Below are 22,603 nucleotides of genomic sequence, written 5' to 3'. Positions count from 1 at the left end.
ATGTGTGCTGCCAGCTGTTTGCTGACTGAAGATCAGTTTCTGTGCTCCATCTGTCTGGATGTGTTCACTGATCCAGTCACCATACCATGTGGACACAACTTCTGTAAAACCTGCATCACTAAACACTGGGATATTAATGTCCCGTTTCAGTGTCCCAACTGTAAAAAGATTTTCTCCACAAGACCTGAGCTGCAGGTCAATACTTTCATCTCTGAGATGGCTGCTCAGTTCAGACAGTCAGCTCAACAGAAAGCCAGCAGCAGCAGCTCAGAGCAACAAGCTGCCAAACCAGGAGAAGTTCCCTGTGACGTGAAGGCCAATCTGGGGAAGATAGAGGCTGAAATTCAGCAGATGATCCAGAAGAGACGACTGAAGATTCAGGAGATGAAACACTCAGTGGGGCTCAGTAAGGAAGATGCAGACAGAGAGATAGCAGATGGTATTCAGGTCTTGACCGCTCTGAAGGAGTCTGTGGAGAGAAGCCAGGCCGAGCTCATCGACACGATCAAAGAGAAGCAGAGAAAGACAGAGAAACAGGCTGAAGGCTTCATCAAAGAGCTGGAACAGGAAATTTCTGAGCTAAAGAAGAGAAGCACTGAGGTGGTGCAGCTCTCACGCGCTGAATACCACCTCCACCTCCTCCAAAGCTTCAAATTCCTGAACGCTGCTCCACCCACCAAGGACTGGACAGAAGTCAGCGTCTGTCCAACTTCGTATGAGGGGTCTGTGTTGAGAGCTGTGAATCAGCTGGAGGAGACGCTCAGTAAACAGATGAAGAAGCTGTTTGAAGCCGAGCTGAAGAGGGTCCAGCAGTCTGCAATGGATGTGACACTTGATCCTTATACAGCACATCCTGAACTCATCCTGTCTGATGATGGAAAACAAGTACATGATAGTAATGTAAAGAAGAATCTCCCAGACAACCCAGAGAGATTTGATCCTTGTGTTACCGTCTTAGCAAAGCAGAGTTTCTCTTCAGGAAGGTTTTACTACGAGGTTCAGGTGAAAGGGAAGACTAACTGGGATTTAGGAGTGGTCAGAGAGTCAATCAACAGGAAGGGAATAATCCCACTGTCTCCTCAGAATGGTTACTGGTCGATATGTTTGAGGAATGAAAATGAGTACAACGTTTGTACTAAACCTTCAGTCCGTCTCTCTCTGAAGTCTCAGCCTGAGAAGGTGGGGGTGTTTGTGGATTATGAGGAGGGTCTGGTCTCCTTTTATGATGTTGATGCTGCAGCTCTTATTTACTCCTTTACTGGCTGCTGCTTCACTGAGAAACTCTACCCATACTTTAATCCCAGTCTTAACTGTGGTGGTAAAAACTCTGCCCCTCTGATCATCTCTCCTGTCAATCACACTGAGTAGAACAACCATTTGATTTTCTACAGAAATATCTCTTTAATTTAATGAAAAATGTATATTATTGGTGATTTAGTGTGTACACATTATTTTTCCAGATTCTGATCATTACGTTTTATTTCCTTTATTTCCTTCTGATGTGTCACATTGCTACTTACAACACACTGATTTTACAACACTGATTGATATTATCTAATGTAGTTTAATTTATTGTCATGACTGCATTACCTGCCTTCAAGACTGTTAAAATCATTATAAACAATTTCTTAATGAATAAGAAACATTTCCACGTACCTTAATTATATTTTAATAAGGTGTTTTAAGGGTTTTAGTTTTTATAATTTAAAATTAAAGGACAAATTAAGGGATCTCTGGTATGTTTTCAGGGGTAAATTAAGGATTAATTCCTCATTCATAATGGTACAAAATTGACAGATATTTGGAACATCAACAAAATCATCGTAAAATATTCAGCTGCAGTGGTTTTAAACACCAGAAAAGAAGAAAAATTGATTCTGTTGTGTTATTTTCATTCCATATTGTCCACCTCTCTGCAGACTGCATAAATAAAATTAGATAATCCTTTATTAATTAATTAATAATTTTCAGGATTATAGCAGCAAAGGGATACAGTACAAACAACAAGAAGCATCAGTAAAAACAAAACAAGATCTAATAAATAAGCAAGTAAACAATAAAGATAAAGTCAGTAAGATATTGTTGATATTGCACAGAATATTGAATATTGCTATTGCACAGTGGAAAGTTTAACAAAGTCAACAAGTTTCCACAGGATTTTTTTACATCTTTGTGATTTCACTTTCATCGAGAATAATCTGTGTATATGAGTGTGATGGTGGAGCTGCCTGTTAATAGATTTTTTAACCAATTGTCTCAGAACACAGATTTTTTTTCAGATAGTTGAAGACGTAATGAAGTCGTTTGAGAAGCTTGGAGCTGCTGAACTCTGCAGCAAAGAGCATGTTAACGTTCAAGTCACATGGGACGGATGGTAGAGAATAGTTATGACCACAGAGTTGGTTGTGTGAGGGTTAAAATAATTAGGGATGCACCGATTTATCTTCTGAACATCGGTATTGTCCGATATTCTTCTTGTTGACTGCCCAAACATGATGACATTCGCCGATGGCAGTGGCCGATGTTTATCTATTGCGTTTCATCAATTTTAATAAATATTGTGTTGGTTATTTGCGGTCGGTCTCTGACAACAGTAACTAGCTGCTGATTCAGAGCCAGTAGCTGGACACGACTCTGACGGCGGGCGCCGTGTGCACGTGTGGTTTGGTTACAAATAAAAGTGGAAAAAAACCCATCTGCCATGAGGGAGTATTACTGTTAGAAAGGCCTGGACTGTAATAGGACTATGATAATGCAAAGTTCAGAATTTGTTTGTATGAAAGTTCCTACTGTTTGTTAGGTTTATAATAACTGTATCACTAAATCCCACCTTTCTATGAGTATGTAGTGACAGTCAAAATACGCTCCCTGCTGGCTGACTGAAGTAATATCCTAGTAAGCACCAGGGGAAGCAGAGGCTCGGTGGTTGGTATGTGGCTGAGTAGAGGGAGCTAATTCATGTGTTGTTGTGCGTTCATGACATACAGTAAGAGGTTTCTTATTTGCTCTCCTTTGACTCCTATTTAGACACTGTCAATTTATTCCTTTCTGTGCTGGTTTATCTTGTGCTTCAAAAGTACCATGCTGTGCTTACAGTATAGGCTAATTAGCATGCTATTGGAATATCAGACTCTCCATAGTCTTTATACACGTGCATTGATATTTGACTATATTGCTATATTTCTGTTATAGTATTGTCTACTGTATAGAGTGGTTAAATGCGTCTCATTACACATTACCTCGTGTTCAGCTCATGTTCAGTCTGTAGGTCATTAAGTGTCATTAATTAAGGCTGTGCTGTATGCCACCACATGTCACTGCTTATTCATTACGTTAATTCAGCTATATAGTATTGTGGTAATCAGTGTGTATATTGTACTGAAAGAAACGGTTTTACAGTATGTAGTGGCTTTCAGGTTATGTGTAAATGTACAGTATATATTGAATTCACAGTGGCTATATTATTAACACAAGAAAATACTGCTGTTTAAGTTGCTTATATTATTTAGGTAAATTGTAAGTTACTTCTAGCCCTTTCATGCATGACTTATGATAACCTCAGTCAGTATTTTTCACTAAGTGTTTTTATTCATCTTTAGGCATGAAAAAAAAAAATATTGAGTCATTTTTGAAGGAGTTTTTCACATGTCCACTTTTTTGTGCAGCATGAGTTTAAGTTTTCAACTGAAGAACTATGTTTTTCCCAAACCAATGAATAAAATGATAAATTGTGTGAAAACTATAAAATCGTATTTATTTTTAATGCTGCTAAACTAATGTGTTCACATATTTTAACATATTCTAACACTGTTCAATGCAATGCAAAAAGGTAGAACCTAGCTCCTGATTCCTCAGCCTCTCCCTTCTCTTTTTCTGCTCTTTGCTCCTGTCTCCTCCCTTCTTCCCTCATTCAGCTTCTCACTCTTGACTCTTCAGCCCTTCCCCACCTCCACCTGCTGAACTTTTTTTTTTAATTAACATTTTCTACAAAAATAACAACGATATTGTCCATGGCTCTCCAAATACTCTCTTTCAGGCTAATTCAGCAATATAGTCTCTTCAGTTTTACTGACTTTTGCATCAGTTCACCAAGTGTATCTTCTATGAAAATTGGCAAAGCACCCAGGACACAAAGCCACAAGACATTGCATGCAGATGTACTTGGTCTTTCGTGTGCATGCAGCATCATGGCAGGGCATTTGCTATCAAATCAAGACAAAGCTCTTCCTCTGATGACCAGTACATTCTTGATCTTGGATATCTGTGGTATGACATGGACATATTAATTCCTAGAAATGTCTTCATTTCATCTTTTGTCAAGGCCAGATTTTCTTTTCCTTTTTGGAGTGCATACAGGTTTGTATTGTTCACTATTTAATTTATCAGCTCTTCAGGAAATAGATGCATAAAGAAATCTATTGGCTCTGTTCCCTCAACATTCACTTTCCACACTCCTAAAAAAGTAGGCAAGTCTCCATCAAACTGGTTGTCTTTGGTTTTCCAGATATTTCTGTTTTTTTCTGTCCTTGAGCTCTGTCAGGTGGTACATCCTCAGCATCCTCAGCATCCTCAACTCCCTCAGCATCCTCAGCTCCCTTAGCATCCTCAACTCCTTCAGCATCCTCAGCTCCACTCTCACTACTGCTTCTATTTGCTGATCTTTCTTTTTCTTGCAACCATTCATCATCACTGCCACTAGCATCATCCTCACTTGACTCAGATGGTATTTGCTCCAACATCCTGTAGGCCTTTCTATCACGCGCTGCACTTGAGCTCTACAAAATATAAACACTCAAACTGTTACTCACATAATGGGATTAATCTGCACAAAGTATTGTTTTTGTTACAAAAACTGCAAGTTAAAATCTAATAACATAAATACATTGATTTTCAGCCCAAAATGTTACTGCAGAGGAAAAATGTTCAAGAACAACCAAGTTGTAGTAATAGTATGAATTGTAATTGAAATATAACCAGTGATGCATGATGTCCAATTTAATGGACAGATGATTAATTGAAATTTCCTCCCATCATAAAATCAATACTTCAAAATTTTAACAATTATATTACTCCTAAGATGTTAGTTGATGTTACTATATATTTTTTTACCTGCAAGGGTCTCCTGCTATAAAAGGATTGGGAAGATATTCCTCAGCTGCTCAGCTTTTCTGGCCTTCCGTCGGCCGTCTTGGTTTTGAGGATTTTTTTGTGCAATTACAATGGCTGGCCAAAGGGTGGCAGTGTATGGGATGATGCTATAACGTCCACTGAGGTGGCTGATGTGCAACTATACCATCAAAACCCATGCAAATACAAGAAAATGGCTTTTGAATAGCTGTCCACTGTAGTGACCACTATGATATTATACTAAAGGGCTAGTCAAGTAAGCTGATATTGTATTTCTCTGTTTGTTTCTGTAGGACCACAACACACCTAGACCACACATATATAACCTACATCCATCAATAAAGAAGAGAGGACTTAACAGTTAACAGAGAGTGGAGTTTTGTGTCTTGACCGACACCCAGTTGGCGAGTTTCATATATCCACCAGCCTAAGAAAGATTCCTCAGTTACAATGACAGTTCTTGGAGACAGATCAGCAACAAGAACGTTGTTATGTTCAGTGTCAAATTAAGCAGTAAAACGACGGCTTACAAGATTTTTTAAAAAACGATCACGGCGGTCTGGATAAACAAACCACATTTGTGTGTAATGTGTCACTAGAAGCCCGTTAGTCTGATGAGGATGACGTAACAAAATAACTTATCAAAATAAAACAGGAAACACTAGAATGAATGTAACCAGGCATATAACAGAAAATCCCCAAAATCCTCAAGAAAATTTCAGAACCAATAAGCCACTAAATAGATGAACACAAGATAGTCGGAAGTCTTAACAAAAAGGAAAAGTCCAACGGCCTCTGGGCACAGCGCCAGACTGTGACAATATCAGAGCGTTAGGAAAAATCTATTGGACCCACTGAATCATCAGCAGGTTGGAAACTCAGTTGTACTTCTTCTGATTTAACCACGAGAGAAAAAAACACACACACAAACCAGATCTCATCAGAGTAACGAGCTTTAATCTCCTACATTTTAAAAGTTGTTATTTTGTTTTGTCACTCTAGAGGTCTCTCCTTCACTGTGATTGGTCCAGCAGCTGTTTCCTGTTCCTACTGAACACCTGCAACAGAAACACAACACAAAACTCTTAATGTTTATAAAAACACCGTTACAGGTCCTCATCCTCATCTGCATCCTCATCTGCAACCGCTTATCCCGTCAGGGGTCGCGGGGGGGCTGGAGCCAATCCCAGCCGACATTGGGCGAAGGCAGGGTACACCCTGGACAGGTCGCCAGTCCATCACAGGGCTGACACATAGAGACAGACAACCATTCACACCTACGGGCAATTTAGAGTCAACAATTAACCTAACCTGCATGTCTTTGGACTGTGGGAGGAAACCGGAGTACCCGGAGAAAACCCACGCTAACACCGGGAGAACATGCAAACTCCACACAGAAGGGCCCCAAGCCAGATTTGAACCTGCAACCCTCTAGCTGTGAGGCGCCAGTGCTAACCACTGCACCACCGTGCCTATACCGTTAGAGGTACGCCTTAAAATTTAATTAAAGTAATTAAGTAATCAAATTTTCAGTTAATTAATGGATTATTGTAAGATACAGTTTAGTGGTTCATGGCATGGTTTAAAATCAGCCATCCCTTAATTTTCACTTAGTTGAAAAAAAAGGTGTACATTTTGTGTTAGTTTGTCAAGTTTAAGGGAAGTTTGACTTCTAAAAAAACCCTTATTTAGCAGATAATCCATCCAACAGTAATACAGTATTAATTTAAAAACTCATTAAAATGACCTTGATTACATTAATAAGGGATAAAGGGAATTAAAATAAATTTAGGGTCAACACACTACAGGGCAGTTTTGCTGCGTTTTTTCAGACATGGGGTTACCAAGAGGGCACTTTACATCCTGAGTCCACCAATGTAATACCATACTGTAAAAATACTCTGATACAGGTAAGTGGTGGAATGTAACTAAGTACATTTACTTAAGTCCTGTATTTGAGTACAAATCGGAGGTACTTGTACTTGAGTATCTTTTCAGATTATAATCCTTCATCCCCTTCCTGTCCAGTGACAACCACGTATCTCCAGATGTGTTGATGTTGAATGTTCATGAAGGATGTAGTGTTCCTTTATGTGTTGAGAAAATCCTTCTTAAGCTAAATAAACTCTTTAAAAAAACTCTTAGATCAGCTGGAAAATGCATCGTCACAAAGCTTAAAGCTGTTTTGTTTGACACCAATGAAAGGTTGACTTTTTAGCGATACGTGGTTCTCACAGGACAGTGGCGCTACAAACACACGATGATCTTATAGACCATGATGCATTGCTGTAGATTAAACTACCCAACAGGATATAAATGAGTTAAAATGCAACACACACATTAATGCAGCAGTAATATTAATCCAGAAACATCAGATATAATAGTAAAACACTGACAGGGAACATTTTACTGCTCAATCAATACTCTACTATCAGTACTTCATGCATATTTGGTTCTAAGTAAGGTTTTTGAATGCAGGACTTTTACTTGTAGCGGAGAACATAAAGGATCAGGTCTAAATACTTCCTCCACCACTCCCTGTTGGCGACGGGCCACTGAGAGGTGGAGCAACACTGAAAGAGGAGAGCTTCAGCGTCACATTTCCTGGTATGAAAGTGAAAGTTTGTCTGAGAGACAGCAGAGCTGCAGTCGAGACGATTCTCTCTGTTTCTCTCTAAAGAAACATTCAACTGAATCCAGCAGGTTTTTATCAACAACACAGCAGAATCTCTGCCAAACACTGGTGAGTACACTGACCTACAGAGACTAAATGCACTAACTAAATATAGTTCAAACCAGAATCTGACGGTTTTACATCTGTTTAAAGAATAGATCAAAACAACCTGGAAATGTTGTCAGAAATACTAAACAGAGGTAAACCACAGTGACTGAACTCCAGCTAGTTAAGGTTAGACAGAATACAGTCACAGCTAGCATTAGTTTGAGCTAATTCACAGACCTGTTTCCTGTCTGAACTCCAAACCTCAGCTCTACTCAGACAGGAAGTTCCCCTCAGGGCAAATGTTTCACTGAGGTCCATCGGTGGCCGTGGGGGTTGTGGAGAGAAATGATATTATATATATAATGTCCTGCAGTCCAGAGCAGTAGCTTCCATCTTTTCTTCTGCACATCGAATGTGTCTGATTCTCTGCTCTCTGTATCTTCATCCTCTCTCTCTGATCCTCCTCTTCCTCCTCTTTGTCCAAGCTGACTCTCTGACTCTAACGCTCTTTAGACAGAGAAGGTGATTTTTATTCTGCTCTGCTCCCTCAGACGCTTCAATAAAACAAATAATAAAGTAAATTACTGGATAAATTCATCATAGTAAATTGTAATAAATGTGTTGAGGGCAGGTAAAAAGAAAACTACCAGCCAAGTTACTGTGTGTGTTTTTATTTTATTAAACAAATTATCAAAAGATGTGTAATTACAGTTTTGTTTTTTGTCCTCAGAGTGTAGATATGTCTGCTGCCAGCTGTCTGCTGACTGAAGATCAGTTTCTGTGCTCCATCTGTCTGGATGTGTTCACTGATCCAGTCAGCACACCATGTGGACACAACTTCTGTAAAACCTGCATCACTCAACACTGGGATATTAATGTCCCGTTTCAGTGTCCCAACTGTAAAGAGGTTTTCAACAGTAAACCTGAGCTGCGGGTCAATACTTTCATCTCTGAGATGGCTGCTCAGTTCAGACAGTCAGCTCAACAGAAAGCCAGCAGCAGCAGCTCAGAGCAACAAGCTGCCAAACCAGGAGAAGTTCCTTGTGACGTCTGCACTGGAACCAAACTGAAGGCCCTGAAGTCCTGCCTGGTGTGTCTGGAATCCTACTGTGAGACTCACCTGGAGCCTCATCTGACAAGGTCAGGTCTGAAAAGACATCAGCTGATCTTCCCTGTGGAGAACCTGGAAGGCAGGATGTGTACGAAGCACGATAAACTGCTGGAGCTGTTCTGTAAGACCGACCAGATGTGTGTCTGCATGATGTGCACTGTTTCAGACCACAAGACACATGATGTTGTTCCTCTGAAAGAAGAATATGAAGGACAGAAGGCCAAGCTGGGGAAGACAGAGGCTGATATTCAGCAGATGATCCAGAAGAGACGACTGAAGATTCAGGAGATGAAACACTCAGTGGGGCTCAGTAATGAAGATGCAGACAGAGAGATAGCAGATGGTGTTCAGGTCTTCACCGCTCTGAAGGAGTCTGTTGAGAGAAGCCAGGCCGAGCTCATCGACACGATCCAAGAAAAGCAGAGAAAGACAGAGAAACAGGCTGAAGGCTTCATCAAAGAACTGGAACATGAAATCTCTGAGCTGAAGAAAAGAAGCACTGAGGTGGTGCAGCTCTCACGCTCTGAAGACCACCTCCACCTCCTACAAAGCTTCACGGCCCTGAACGCTGCTCCACCCACCAAGAACTGGACGGAAGTCAGTGTCCGTCCACCTTCATATGAGGGGACTGTGGTGAGAGCTGTGAATCAGCTGGAGGAGACGCTCAGTAAAAAGATGAAGAAGCTGTTTGAAGCCGAGCTGAAGAGGGTCCAGCAATCTGCAGTGGATGTGACACTTGATCCTGATACAGCACATCCTGAACTCATCCTGTCTGATGATGGAAAACGAGTACATGATAGTAATGTAAAGAAGAATCTCCCAGACAACCCAGAGAGATTTGATACTGGTGCTTTTGTCTTAGCAAAACAGAGTTTCTCTTCAGGAAGGTTTTACTACGAGGTTCAGGTTAAAGGGAAGATTGAGTGGGATTTAGGAGTGGCCAGAGAGTCGATCAACAGGAAGGGAATAATCATAGCAGCTCCTCAGAATGGTCAGTGGTCGATATGTTTGAGGAATGAAAATGAGTACAAAGCTTTTGCCGGCCCTGGAGTCCAGCTCTCTCTGAAGTCTCAGCCTAAGAAGGTGGGGGTGTTTGTGGATTATGAGGAGGGTCTGCTCTCCTTTTATGATGTTGATGCTGCAGCTCTTATCTTCTCCTTTACTGGCTGCTCCTTCACTGAGAAACTCTACCCATACTTTAGTCCCTGTCCTATCTATGGAGGTAAAAACTCTGCCCCTCTGATCATCTCTCCTGTCAATCACACTGAGTAGAACAACCATTTGATTTTCTACAGAAATATTCTCTTTAATTTAATGAAACAAATGTATATTATTGGTGATTTAGGGTGTATACATTGTTTTCCCAGATTCTGATCATTACGTTTTAGTTCCTTTATTTCCTCTGATCTCTCACATTGCTACTTACAACACACTGATTTTACAGCACTGAATGATATTATCTAATGTAGTCTAATTTATTGTAATGACTGCATTACCTGCCTTCAAGACTATTACAATCATCATAAACAATTTATTAATGAATAAGAAACATTTCCACGTACCTTAATTGTATTTTAATAAGGTGTTTTAAGGGTTTTAGTTTTTATAATTTCAAATTAAAGGATAAATTAAGGGATCTCTGGTATGTTTTCAGGGGTAAATTAAGGATTAGTTCTTGATTCATAATGGTACAAAATTGACAGATATTTGGAACATCGACGAAATCTGATCATAAAATATTCAGCTGCAGTGGTTTTAAACACCAGAGAAGAAGAAAAGTTATTTCTGTTGTGTTATTTTTAATTCATATTGTCCACCTCTCTGCAGACTGCATAGATAAAATGAGATAATTCTTTATTAATAATTAATAATTTTCAGGATTATAGCAGCAAAGGGGTACAGTGCAGACAACAAGAAGCATCCGTAAAAAACAAAACAAGATCTAATAAATAAGCGAGCAAACAATAAAGATAAAGTCAGTAAGATATTGTTGATATTGCACAGAATATTGAATATTGCTATTGCACATTGGAAAGTTTAACAAAGTCAACAAGTTTCCACAGGATTTTTTACATCTTACACTTTCATCGAGAATAATCTGTGTATATGAGTGTGTGAGTGTGTGAGAAGCTTGGAGCCGCTGAACTCTGCAGCAAAGAGCATGCTAACGTTCAAGTCACATGTGACGGATGGTAGAGAATAGTTATGACCACAGAGTTGGTTGTGCGAGGGTTAAAATAATTAGGGATGCACCGAGTTATCGTCTGAACATCGGTATTGTCCGATATTCATTTTGCTGACTGCCCAAATATGATGACACTCGCCGATGGCAGTGGCCGATGTTTATCTGTTGTGCTGCATCAATTTTGTGCTGGCTAATTGTTGTGTTGGTTATTTGCGGTCGGTCTCTGACAACAGTAACCAGCGGCTGATTCAGAGCCAGTAGCTGGACACGACTCTGACGGCGGGCGCCTTGTGTATGTGTGGTTTGGTTACAAATAAAAGTGAAAAAAAAACATGTGTAACGTGTAATGTGTCACTAGAAGCCCGGTAGTCCGATGAGGATGACGTAACATCCAGTATGTTACAGTGGGAACATCCTCCATGCCGTGCAGCCTGTGCAGCAGCCCGTCCCCCATACCGGTATCCAGTCCCAGGTGAGCAGAGTGCAGCAGCACGTCGGCGCCGCCACATAGTAATCCCGCGTCTCCGCCGTGGATCCGTCCAGCCCGGACAGCTGATTGTACATGTCAGCCTCTGTCCTTTTCACGCTTCATATTCATTGTCTATGTAAGCAGCCGTGCAATGCATTCTGGTAGCGTGGTGGCGCAATTCAAGAGACGGGACGTCACGTTGGCTGCTCCTCATTTGCATAAAGTTGAGGTCTAGGCTACTTTATGCAAATCAGGGTCGTCCGACCAGCGTGACTCGATGCCTCCGGAAACTCCCGAGAATATTTGAAACTAACTGTTGTCGGTCCAAAATAAAGACAGATTCAACAACTGCATGGATTATTTCTCACATAAAATGTTTTAAGAAACATTTCAGTGAACTATTTTTGTGATATAAGAGAAGAAAGTTTCCAAACGAGCCGCCATGTCGGTTCCAGTTTGAAAGCTGGGAGCAGCAGTCCACGAGGGAAAGCGTTCGTCCAATCAGGTAGAAAGTGCCTTGTGTCTAGTAGCAGCCCATCAAGCGTCCAATGCTTGGAAGCGAGGCCATCCCTCGCGATAAAAAAACACCCCTGTGGACACGCACCATGAGGCAGCGAAGCCGGAACTTTTCATCCGCTCCCTGGCAGCGTTCTGACGCAACTAGTCCACTAGCTAACTGATCACGGATGTTGTCGTTCTTTCGGACAGATTAAAAAAAATAAAAATGAAAAATGCTAAAATGGGTGTACAAATATAGCCTATTACTCGTTAATCCAGCTGATGTGAGGCGTCCATGTTTCTTTGAGTTTGTTGCTGGATTTCTGTATTATTGAAATACCAAAGTCAGATATATCTGTCAGGGTTTCTGGGATAACAGGCTTGGACCCAAGATGCAGGTAAGGATGAGGAGGCAGCAGTCAGAGGTGAAGGATTCAATGAAAGAAAACTTACCAGGAACAAACATGCAGCTTGTCCGTCAGGCAGGTTCACATAAAACAATCCAAAGGAATAAACTTGAAATACAAAACACTGGAAAAACTCTCTCAAAGGTGACACACTATACATGAGGAGCGACAACAAACTGACAGAGAAAAAGGGGAAACACACAGACTAAATACACCAGAAGAACAGGGTGATTGAACACAAGTGGAACAAATCAGGGCGGGCAGACAATCACTAAAGGAGAAAGGCAGGAAGTAAAAACAGACAAGACACAAGAGCAGTGAACTTATCAAAATAAAACAGGAAACACTAGAATGAATGTAACCAGGCATATAACAGAAACCCCCCAAAATCCTCAAGACAATTTCAGAAACCAATAAGCCACTAAATAGATGAACACAAGATAGTCGGAAGTCTTAACATAAAGGAAAAGTCCAACGGCCTCTGGGCACAGCGCCAGACCGTGACAATATCAGAGTGTTCAGAAAAATCTATTGGACCCACTGAATCATCAGCAGGTTGGAAACTCAGTTTTACTTCTTCTGATTTAACCACGAGAGAAAAAAACACACACAAACCAGATCTCATCAGAGTAACGAGCTTTAATCTCCTACATTTTAAAAGTTGTTATTTTGTTTTGTTACTCTAGAGGTCTCTCCTTCACTGTGATTGGTCCAACAGCTGTTTCCTGTTCCCAATGAACACCTGCAACAGAAACACAACACAAAACTCTTAATGTTTATAAAAACACCATTACAGGTACGCCTTAAAATCTAATTAAAGTAATTAAGTAATCACATTTTCAGTTAATTAATGGATTATTGTAAGATACAGTTTAGTGGTTCATGGCAGGGTTTAAAATCAGCCATCCCTTAATTTTCACTTAGTTGAAAAAAAAGGTGTACATTTTGTGTTAGTTGGTCAAGTTTAAGGGAAGTTTGACTTCTAAAAAATCCCTTATTTAGCAGATAATCTATCCAACAGTAATACAGTATTAATTTAAAAACTCATTAAAATGACCTTAATAACATTAATAAGGGATAAAGGGAATTAAAATAAATTTAGGGTCAACACACTACAGGGCAGTTTTGCTGCGTTTTTTCAGACATGGGTTTACCAAGGGGGCACTTTACATCCTGAGTCCACCAATGTAATACCATACTGTAAAAATACTCTGTTACAGGTAAGTGGTGGAATGTAACTAAGTACATTTACTTAAGTCCTGTATTTGAGTACAAATCGGAGGTACTTGTACTTGAGTATCTTTTCAGATTATAATCCTTCATCCCCTTCCTGTCCAGTGACAACCACGTTTCTCCAGATGTGTTGATGTTGAATGTTCGTGAAGGATGAAGTGTTCCTTTATGTGTTGAGAAAATCCTTCTTAAGCTAAATAAACTCTTTAAAGGGACTATTTGTAACTTTCAGAAATGCTTGTTAACAGCGACACCTGTGGCCTTGAAATCAACAAAAGTCAGAGTCGGGCTCGCGCTTGCTCGCTCTAAATATACCTGAACGAGCATCGCTCAACACAGTGAGGCGACACACGTCAGCTAAAACCACAATATCACTCTATATTTCAGCAGCCTGGCAGTAATGTTAGCTGACCAGACGAAGGTCTCTCCATGAAGGAGATACTAGTGTTGGCTTTTCCTGTCTCAGCGCAGGCTGAGACAGCGGGGCTCAGCAGCGAGTAACGTCTCGTCTCCGCCCGCAGCCGGAGAGAACAGGAAGACACCGGCACCCTCACTAGATATTCTCAGAGCTAAACTAACTCTTCTGCAGTGTGGAGTGAGCGCGCGTTCACGTCTGGAGCGAGCTGAGCGAGAACGCGCGCTCTGTCTGAGTGAAGGCGAGCAAGCAGCGGAGGAGAGGCAGCGGCTACACGCGAACGCGCACATGCGAGCGCGCATGTGTCCCGACCCGGTACATTTATACGCTTAAAAAGTTACAAACAGTCCCTTTAAAAAGCCTCTTGGATCAGCTGGAAAATACATCGTCACAAAACTTAAAGCAGAGCTGTTTTGTTTGACACCAATGAAAAGTTGACTTTTTAAAGATACGTGGTTCTCACAGGACAGCGGCGCTACAAACACATGATGATCTTACAGACCATGATGCATTGCTGTAGATTACATATTTGGCTCTAAGTAAGGGTTTTGAATGCAAGACTTTTATTTGTAGTGTAGAAAAAAACGGATCAGATCTAAATACTTCCTCCACTACTCCCTGTTGGCGACAGGCCACTGAGAGGTGGAGCAACACTGAAAGAGGAAGTTTTCAGCGTCACATTTCCCGGTAGGAAAGTGAAGTTTGTCTGAGCGAAGGAAGAGCTGCAGTCGAGACGAGTCTCTCTGTTTCTCTCTAAAGAAACATTCAACTGAATCAGCAGCTTTTTATCAACAACACAGCAGAATCTCTGCCAAACGCTGGTGAGTACACTGACCTACAGAGACTAAATGCACTAACTAAATATAGTTCAAACCAGAATCTGACTGTTTTACATCTGTTTAAAGAATAGATCAAAACAACCAGTAAATGTTGCCAGAAATACTAAACAGAGGTAAACCACAGTGACTGAACTCCGGCTAGTTAAGGTTAGACAGAATACAGTCACAGCTAGCATTAGTTTGAGCTAATTCACAGACCTGTTTCCTGTCTGAACTCCAAACCTCAGCTCTACTCAGACAGGAAGTTCCCCTCAGGGCAAATGTTTCACTGAGGTCCATCGGTGGCCGTGGGGGTTGTGGAGAGAAATGATATTATATATAATGTCCTGCAGTCCAGAGCAGTAGCTTCCATCTTTTCTTCTACACATCGAATGTGTCTGATTCTCTGCTCTCTGTATCTTCATCCTCTCTCTCTCTGATCCTCCTCTTCCTCCTCTTTGTCCAAGCTGACTCTTTGACTCTAACGCTCTTTAGACAGAGAAGGAGATTTTTATTTTGCTTTGCTCTCTCAGACGCTTCAATAAAACAATTAATAAAGTAAATTACTGGATAATTATATCACAGTAAATTGTAATAAATGTGTTGAGGGCAGGTAAAAAGAAAACTACCAGCTCAACATATTGTGTGTGTTTGATTTTATTAAACAAATAATCAAAAGATATGTAATTACAGTTTTGTTTTTTGTCCTCAGGGTGTAGATATGTCTGCTGCCAGCTGTCTGCTGACTGAAGATCAGTTTCTGTGCTCCATCTGTCTGGATGTGTTCACTAATCCAGTCAGCACACCATGTGGACACAACTTCTGTAAAACCTACATCACTCAACACTGGGATATTAAGGTCCCGTTTCAGTGTCCCAACTGTAAAGAGCTTTTCAACACCAGACCTGAGCTGCGGGTCAATACTTTCATCTCTGAGATGGCTGCTCAGTTCAGACAGTCAGCTCAACAGAAAGCCAGCAGCAGCAGCTCAGAGCAACAAGCTGCCAAACCAGGAGAAGTTCCCTGTGACGTCTGCACTGGAACCAAACTGAAGGCCCTGAAGTCCTGCCTGGTGTGTCTGGAATCCTACTGTGAGACTCACCTGGAGCCTCATCTGACAAGGTCAGCTCTGAAAAAACATCAGCTGAACGACCCTGTGGAGAACCTGGAAGGCAGGATGTGTACGAAGCACGATAAACTGCTGGAGCTGTTCTGTAAGACCGACCAGATGTGTGTCTGCATGATGTGCATTGTTTCAGACCACAAGACACATAATGTTGTTCCTCTGAAAGAAGAATATGAAGGAAAGAAGACCGAGCTGGGGAAGACAGAGGATGAAATTCAGCAGATGATCCAGAAGAGACGACTGAAGATTCAGGAGATGAAACACTCAGTGGGGCTCAGTAAGGAAGATGCAGACAGAGAGATAGCAGATGGTGTCCAGGTCTTCACCGCTCTGAAGGAGTCTGTTGAGAGAAGCCAGGCCGAGCTCATCGACACGCTCAAAGAGAAGCAGAGAAAGACAGAGAAACAGGCTGAAGGCTTCATCAAAGAGCTGGAACAGGAAATCTCTGAGCTGAAGAAGAGAAGCACTGAGGTGGTGAAGCTCTCACGCTCTGAAGACCACCTCCACCTCCTCCAAAGCTTCACGTCCCTGAACGCTCCACCCACCAAGAACTGGACAGAAGTCAGCGTCCGTCCACCTTCATATGAGGGGACTGTGAGGAGAGCTGTGAATCAGCTGGAGGAGACGTTCAGTAAACAGATGAAGAAACTGTTTGAAGCCGAGCTGAAGAGGGTCCAGCAGTCTGCAGTGGATGTGACACTTGATCCCGATACAGCAAATCCCAAACTCATCCTGTCTGATGATGGAAAAGAAGTTAAGCATGGTGATGTAAGGAAGAATCTCCCAGACAACCCAGAGAGATTTGATAGTTGTGTTAATGTCTTAGCAAAGCAGAGTTTCTCTTCAGGAAGGTTTTACTACGAGGTTCAGGTTAAAGGGAAGACTGGTTGGGATTTAGGAGTGGCCAGAGAGTCGATCAACAGGAAGGGAGGAATCACACCGTCTCCTCAGAATGGTTACTGGTCGATATGTTTGAGGAATGAAAATGAGTACAAAGTTTGGACTAACTCTCCAGTCCATCTCTCTCTGTAGTCTCAGCCTGAGAAGGTGGGGGTGTTTGTGGATTATGAGGATGGTCTGGTCTCCTTTTATGATGTTGATGCTGCAGCTCTTATCTACTCCTTTACTGGCTGCTCCTTCACTGAGAAACTCTACCCATACTTTAGTCCCTGTCTTAATGATGGTGGTGAAAACTCTGCCCCTCTGATCATCTCTCCTGTCAATCACACTGAGTAGAACAACCATTTGATTTTCTACAGAAATATTCTCTATCATTTAATGTAATGAATGTATATTATTGGTGATTTAGGGTGTATACATTGTTTTTCCAGATTCTGATCATTATGTTTTATTTCCTTTATTTCCCTCTAATCTCTCACATTGCTACTTACAACACACTGATTTTACAGCACTGAATGATATTATCTAATGTAGTCTGATTCATTGTAATGACTGCATTACCTGCCTTCAAGACTATTAAAATCATCATAAACAATTTATTATTGAATAATAAACATTTCCACGTTCCTGAATTGTATTTTAATAAAGTGTTTTAAGGATTTTAGTTTTTATAATTTCAAATTAAAGGAAAAATTAAGGGATCTCTTGTATGTTTTCAGGGGTAAATTAAGGATTAATTCTTGATTCATACTGGTACAAAATTGACAGATATTTGGAACATCGACAAAATCTGATCATAAAATATTAAATATTAATAAAGCTACAGTGGTTTTAAACACCAGAGAAGAAGAAAAGTTGTGTCTGTTGTGTTATTTTCATTCCATATTGTCCACCTCTCTGCAGACTGCATAGATAAAGTTAGCTAATCCTTTATTAATCAATTAATAATTTTCAGGATTATAGCAGCAAAGGGATACAGTGCAGACAACAAGAAGCATCAGTAAAAACAAAACAAGATCTAATAAATAGGAAAGCAAACAATAAAGATAAAGTCAGTAAGATATTGTTGATATTGCACAGAATATTGAATTCTGCTATTGCACAGTGGAAAGTTTAACAAAGTCAACAAGTTTCCACAGGATTTTTTACATTTTTGTGATTTGACTTTCATCGAGAATAATCTCTGTATATGAGTGTGATGGTGGAGCTGCCTGTTAATCACAAACAGATTTTGTAACCAATTGTGTCAGAACACTGATTTTATTTTTGGATAATTGGAGACGTAATGAAGTCGGTTGAGAAGCTTGGAGCCGCTGAACTCTGCAGCAAAGAGCATGTTAACGTTCAAGTCACATGGGACGGATGGTAGAGAATAGTTATGACCACAGAGTTGGTTGTGCGAGGGTTAAAATACTTAGGGATGCACCGAGTTATCGTCTGAACATCGGTATTGTTCGATATTCATTTTGCTGACTGCCCAAATACGATGACATACGCCGATGGCAGTGGCCGATGTTTATCTGTTGCGTTTCATCATGTTTGCGCCGGTTAAATGTTGTGTTGGTTATTTTCGGTCGGTCTCTGACAACAGTAACCAGCGGCTGATTCAGAGCCAGTAGCTGGACACAACTCTGACGGCGGGCGCCGTGTGCACGTGTGGTTTGGTTACAAATAAAAGTGGAAAAAAACGTCTACCATGAGGGAGTATTACTGTTAGAAAGGCCTGGACGGTAATAGGACTATGATAATGCAAAGTTCAGAATTTGTTTGTTTGAAAGTTCCCACTGTTTGTTAGGTTTATAATAATTGTATCACTTAATTCCCACCTTTCTATGAGTATGTAGTGACAGTCAAAATACGCTCCCTGCTGGCTGACTGAAGTAATATCCTAGTAAGCACCAGGGGAAGCAGAGGCTCGGTGGTTGGTATGTGGCTGAGTAGAGTGAGCTAATTCATGTGTTGCTGTGCGTTCATGACATACAGTAAGTGGTTTCTTATTTGGTCTCCTTTGACTCCTATGTAGAAACTGTCAATTTATTCCTTTCTGTGCTGGTTTATCTTGTGCTTCAAAAGTACCGTGCTGTGCTTACAGTCAGGGGCGTGTCCAGACATTTTTGATAGGGGTGGCACCAGTGGGGCACTGACTTATGCAGGGGTGGCATGAAGTGTGAGCAGGAGCGCCTGCGCACAGACATATACACTCACATATGCACGCACACACACACACACACAAGAAAATACACACCCACACCCAGGTGTCGGCATAGCATTAATTTACCATTTTTGTCTCCACAACCCATATCTACTTCACTTACTAACACTGCAAGCAAGAATAGACCTACTAGTCACAACATTCAGGAAAAGGCAACATACAAATGTGATTGAAAACTACCATACTTTATTCTAACCTCAAAACAACCTTCCAAGGTATGATATACAGTACATACAAAAAAGACAATGCACTTTCTGTATAAAGTGCACTGTATAAAGTGCCATCAAAATTACAATAAATAAGCCTGTTTGGGCAAAACATTTACTTGACAAAACTTGTCACATGTGCCACAGTGTAGTAAGTTACTGTAGTATTCTCAGCAACAGAGAAACCTGAACTCCCAGGTATAAACAAAAGTCACATCCCTCCTCACATACCAGCAAATCTTCTTTTAACATTGTAAAGTGAACCGTTAAATAATGCCAAAATAATTTGTAAATTCCCAAAGTAGGTTACATACAAAAGAAAATCCTTATTCTAAAACAGTCACTTTATAAAGTGCCAACAAAATTAAAATAAATAAGACTCTTTGGGCAAAATATTTACTTGACAAAACTGTGCAAAACTTTACATGTGCAACAATGTAAATGGTTGGAGGTACAGACCGTGTAGAATATTTTATCAACAGAGATAGCTGACCTTACCAGAGCTTATGTGTGCATAAAAAAAGCTTACATCACTTGTAACAAATCTTGTTTCAACACTGATTTGTTACAGTAATAATGCTACAAAATAACCTGTGACTCCAAAAGCCAACATAAGAAAACAATGCACATTAAAAAACACAGTCACTCTCCGCCTATAAAGTGCAAACATATTTAAAATACATACGCCTCTTTGAACAAATTATTTAACCAAACAAATTATAAACTTTACATGTGCTACAGTGTTGGTTACTCTAGTATTACCTAGTATTACCATTCAAGAGACCCAATCTGTTTTGACAGTTCCTTCCTTCCTTGCTTCCTTCCTCCCTCCCTTCTTCCTGTCCTTCTCTCTTTCTTTCCTCCCTCTGTCCTCTGTCCTTCCTCTGTTCTTTATTCCGTCCTTCCTCCCTCCCTTCTTCCTTCCTTGACCTGAGGAAAACAGGAGGGTTAAAACAGTGCAATTCACCTGTTCTTGTGTTTGCTTGCAAACACTTTGATAAAATCATCCATGTTGAGTGCCCTCGCTCTTCTTGACTCAATACTTAGCAAACCTAAATGGCTTAGTCTGTTGTCTAGCATGGTTGTCCTCAAATGAGTTTTAATGAGCTTTAGAGCTGAAAAACTCCGCTCACATGCAGCACTGCTGACTGGGAGGGCTAGAGCTATTTTGCATAGCCTGAAGAGCTCAACAAACACCTCTTGGTATGGTACCTATGTGTACAGCTGAAGCTGAAGGCTGTTTCAGGACAAGATGGCTCTCATCCTCTGACTGACTGCTCTGGCTCTATTTTGGATTTCTTTCTTTTGAAGAAATCCTTTATATTCTGATTTCTTTTCATACTGTAATAGTCCCATAATGCACGACATTCTTATATGTTGTACAATAGATAATTGTGCATACACACGAATGAAAACGAAATGTAATTGATGTTACACGAGTCTAACATAACAATGTTACGCAGTACAGAATAGCTAAATGTTAGCTTTAGCATCGTTGACAGTCAAAACAGTGTTTGCTAATGAGATGAGATGATGACAGCCTTGTGCCAATTACAATAAAAAGAAATAAAACAAGACAGGGTAAATGTTTAGCTTATTACCGTTACAGCGTTTAACTACAGGCACAGTAAGTGTAGTAAAATGTAGGCTACTCACATCTTTCACGACGACGCTCCAGAGACATGTTGCTTCGATAGACTGACTGTAGAAAAAAAGTTTGTTTCACCTGTAGGTTCACCTGCTCAAACTTCTTCTTCTTCGTGCCTTTTTTTTTTGCAGGCTACATACTACTTTAGCGCATCTCTGCCTCTCAGGTTTGAGAAGGAACTGCAACTCTAAACAAGAGTGCAGTTTACATTCAGTGCCGTGGCCCGCCTCTGACTGGGCATATAGCCAATCATATTTTAAGATATTGGGGTGGCACTTGGGGTGGCCAATCAGATTTCAGGGGTGGCCTGTGCCACCCAAGGCCACTCCCTGAACACGCCAGTGTGAGGGAGGGAGTGTAGAGTTAAAGGTCACCTTTTCCATGTCTTTTAAACATCAATGTCTGTCCCCAGTGTGTCTACAGGTCACCATAGTATCATAAAAAAACATCCTCTCTCTTTTTCTCCTGCTCCATCTGTCCAAAAATGGGTCTAAAAAAACGCTAAGCAGCTTTTCTTTACACTGGTGACGTCGGGGACGAATTGAAAGCCATATAAGGGTTTCCTGGTGGAACAATGAGCAGAACCAGCAGCTAGGTGACCCCGCCCACAGAGCGTCACTCTCTCCTCCGCATCCTAACTATGAGCAAAGTAGCTCCTACTGTTAGTCTGCAAGAACCAGCAGAAAAGGCTTCATGTACTCCCATCATCTAAATATAACATGTTCTTTCACACAGGCTTTATGTAATTACACTGTTTAAACAGGTGATATTTATATATTATATATATTTGATGTCATGCATGTAGAAGAGTACAGGTAGTAAATAGTGGCTGTAAGCAACACAACACATTTCTGTTTCACAGTCAAACTTTATTTGAGTAGACAGATGACAATATTAATTATACACAGCATTTTTAATCATCCCACCTGCAGTTATGTTGACATGGTACAGGATATAGACCCCAGTGCTGTAATACTCACACTGGCCGCTGTAACTCACAGCTCTAATGACGTAACGCAAACGAACTTCAAGTCGCTTCATAGCTGTGTAGAAAAAGATGCCACCCCAAGAGGCCCAAAAAAGGACATCTCTAACTTAACGGATGGCAGAGGAGGACGAGTTTATGCTGATTTGTAGGCTAGTTTGACGGCGACCAGTAGAAGTGGAGAACGTAAATTTTATGATGACAAGATAAGAAGGATGTGTCCTTTGTTTCAAGTATATACCCATATGATGTTAAGCTAGCGGGCAGTCGTGTTCCGGATCGGCTCGGGTTTGATTGTGTTTTGTCTTCTGATTTTTAAAACACAATAAAACTCTATTTTTCTTGCAACATACTTATACAGCATCAAGTGATTCATTTGAGTAACCTGTGTTGACTTTCTGACACTATTAGAATTGAACATTGAAGAATATTGAGCTGGGATCTCTGCCGTTCTTGGCCCAAGGCTTGAGATTTCCAGATTCAACAATATCTACATGCTAACATGTTAGCTCTGTATCGCCATGTAAATAGAACTATCTGC

At 40.8% G+C, this 22,603-nt stretch overlaps 3 protein-coding genes across 4 annotated transcripts; all 3 read left to right on the top strand.

Moving 5' to 3' along the window:
• LOC141766630 (E3 ubiquitin-protein ligase TRIM21-like) lies at positions 1-5,495 on the top strand. Its single transcript, XM_074633603.1, has one exon. It carries the CDS (start codon positions 1-3, stop codon positions 1,366-1,368), a length of 1,368 nt encoding a protein of 455 aa, XP_074489704.1. The 3' UTR covers positions 1,369-5,495.
• A 2,263-nt stretch (positions 5,496-7,758) lies between these two features.
• LOC141766629 (E3 ubiquitin-protein ligase TRIM21-like) lies at positions 7,759-10,355 on the top strand. The gene is made up of 2 exons (XM_074633602.1): positions 7,759-7,870; positions 8,580-10,355. The coding sequence occupies exon 2, from the start codon at positions 8,589-8,591 to the stop codon at positions 10,230-10,232; it is 1,644 nt and encodes a 547-aa protein (XP_074489703.1). The 5' UTR covers positions 7,759-7,870; positions 8,580-8,588; the 3' UTR covers positions 10,233-10,355.
• A 4,530-nt stretch (positions 10,356-14,885) lies between these two features.
• Positions 14,886-17,830, top strand: LOC141766627 (zinc finger protein RFP-like). 2 transcript variants are annotated; one of them, XM_074633601.1, is made up of 3 exons: positions 14,886-14,988; positions 15,698-16,585; positions 16,751-17,830. In XM_074633601.1, exons 2-3 carry the CDS (start codon positions 15,707-15,709, stop codon positions 17,141-17,143), a joined length of 1,272 nt encoding a protein of 423 aa, XP_074489702.1. In that variant the 5' UTR covers positions 14,886-14,988; positions 15,698-15,706; the 3' UTR covers positions 17,144-17,830. The 2 variants fall into 2 exon arrangements, with proteins under 2 accessions (XP_074489702.1, XP_074489701.1); XM_074633600.1 differs by having other exon boundaries at positions 15,698-17,830.
• The last annotated feature ends 4,773 nt before the right edge of the window (positions 17,831-22,603 follow it).

Source organism: Sebastes fasciatus, chromosome 4 (assembly GCF_043250625.1).
Source record: "Sebastes fasciatus isolate fSebFas1 chromosome 4, fSebFas1.pri, whole genome shotgun sequence".
In the NCBI taxonomy this organism is placed as follows: Eukaryota; Metazoa; Chordata; class Actinopteri; order Perciformes; family Sebastidae; genus Sebastes; species Sebastes fasciatus.
Note: the sequence above shows the minus strand (reverse complement) of the source record. Positions and strands in the feature narration are given on the sequence as shown.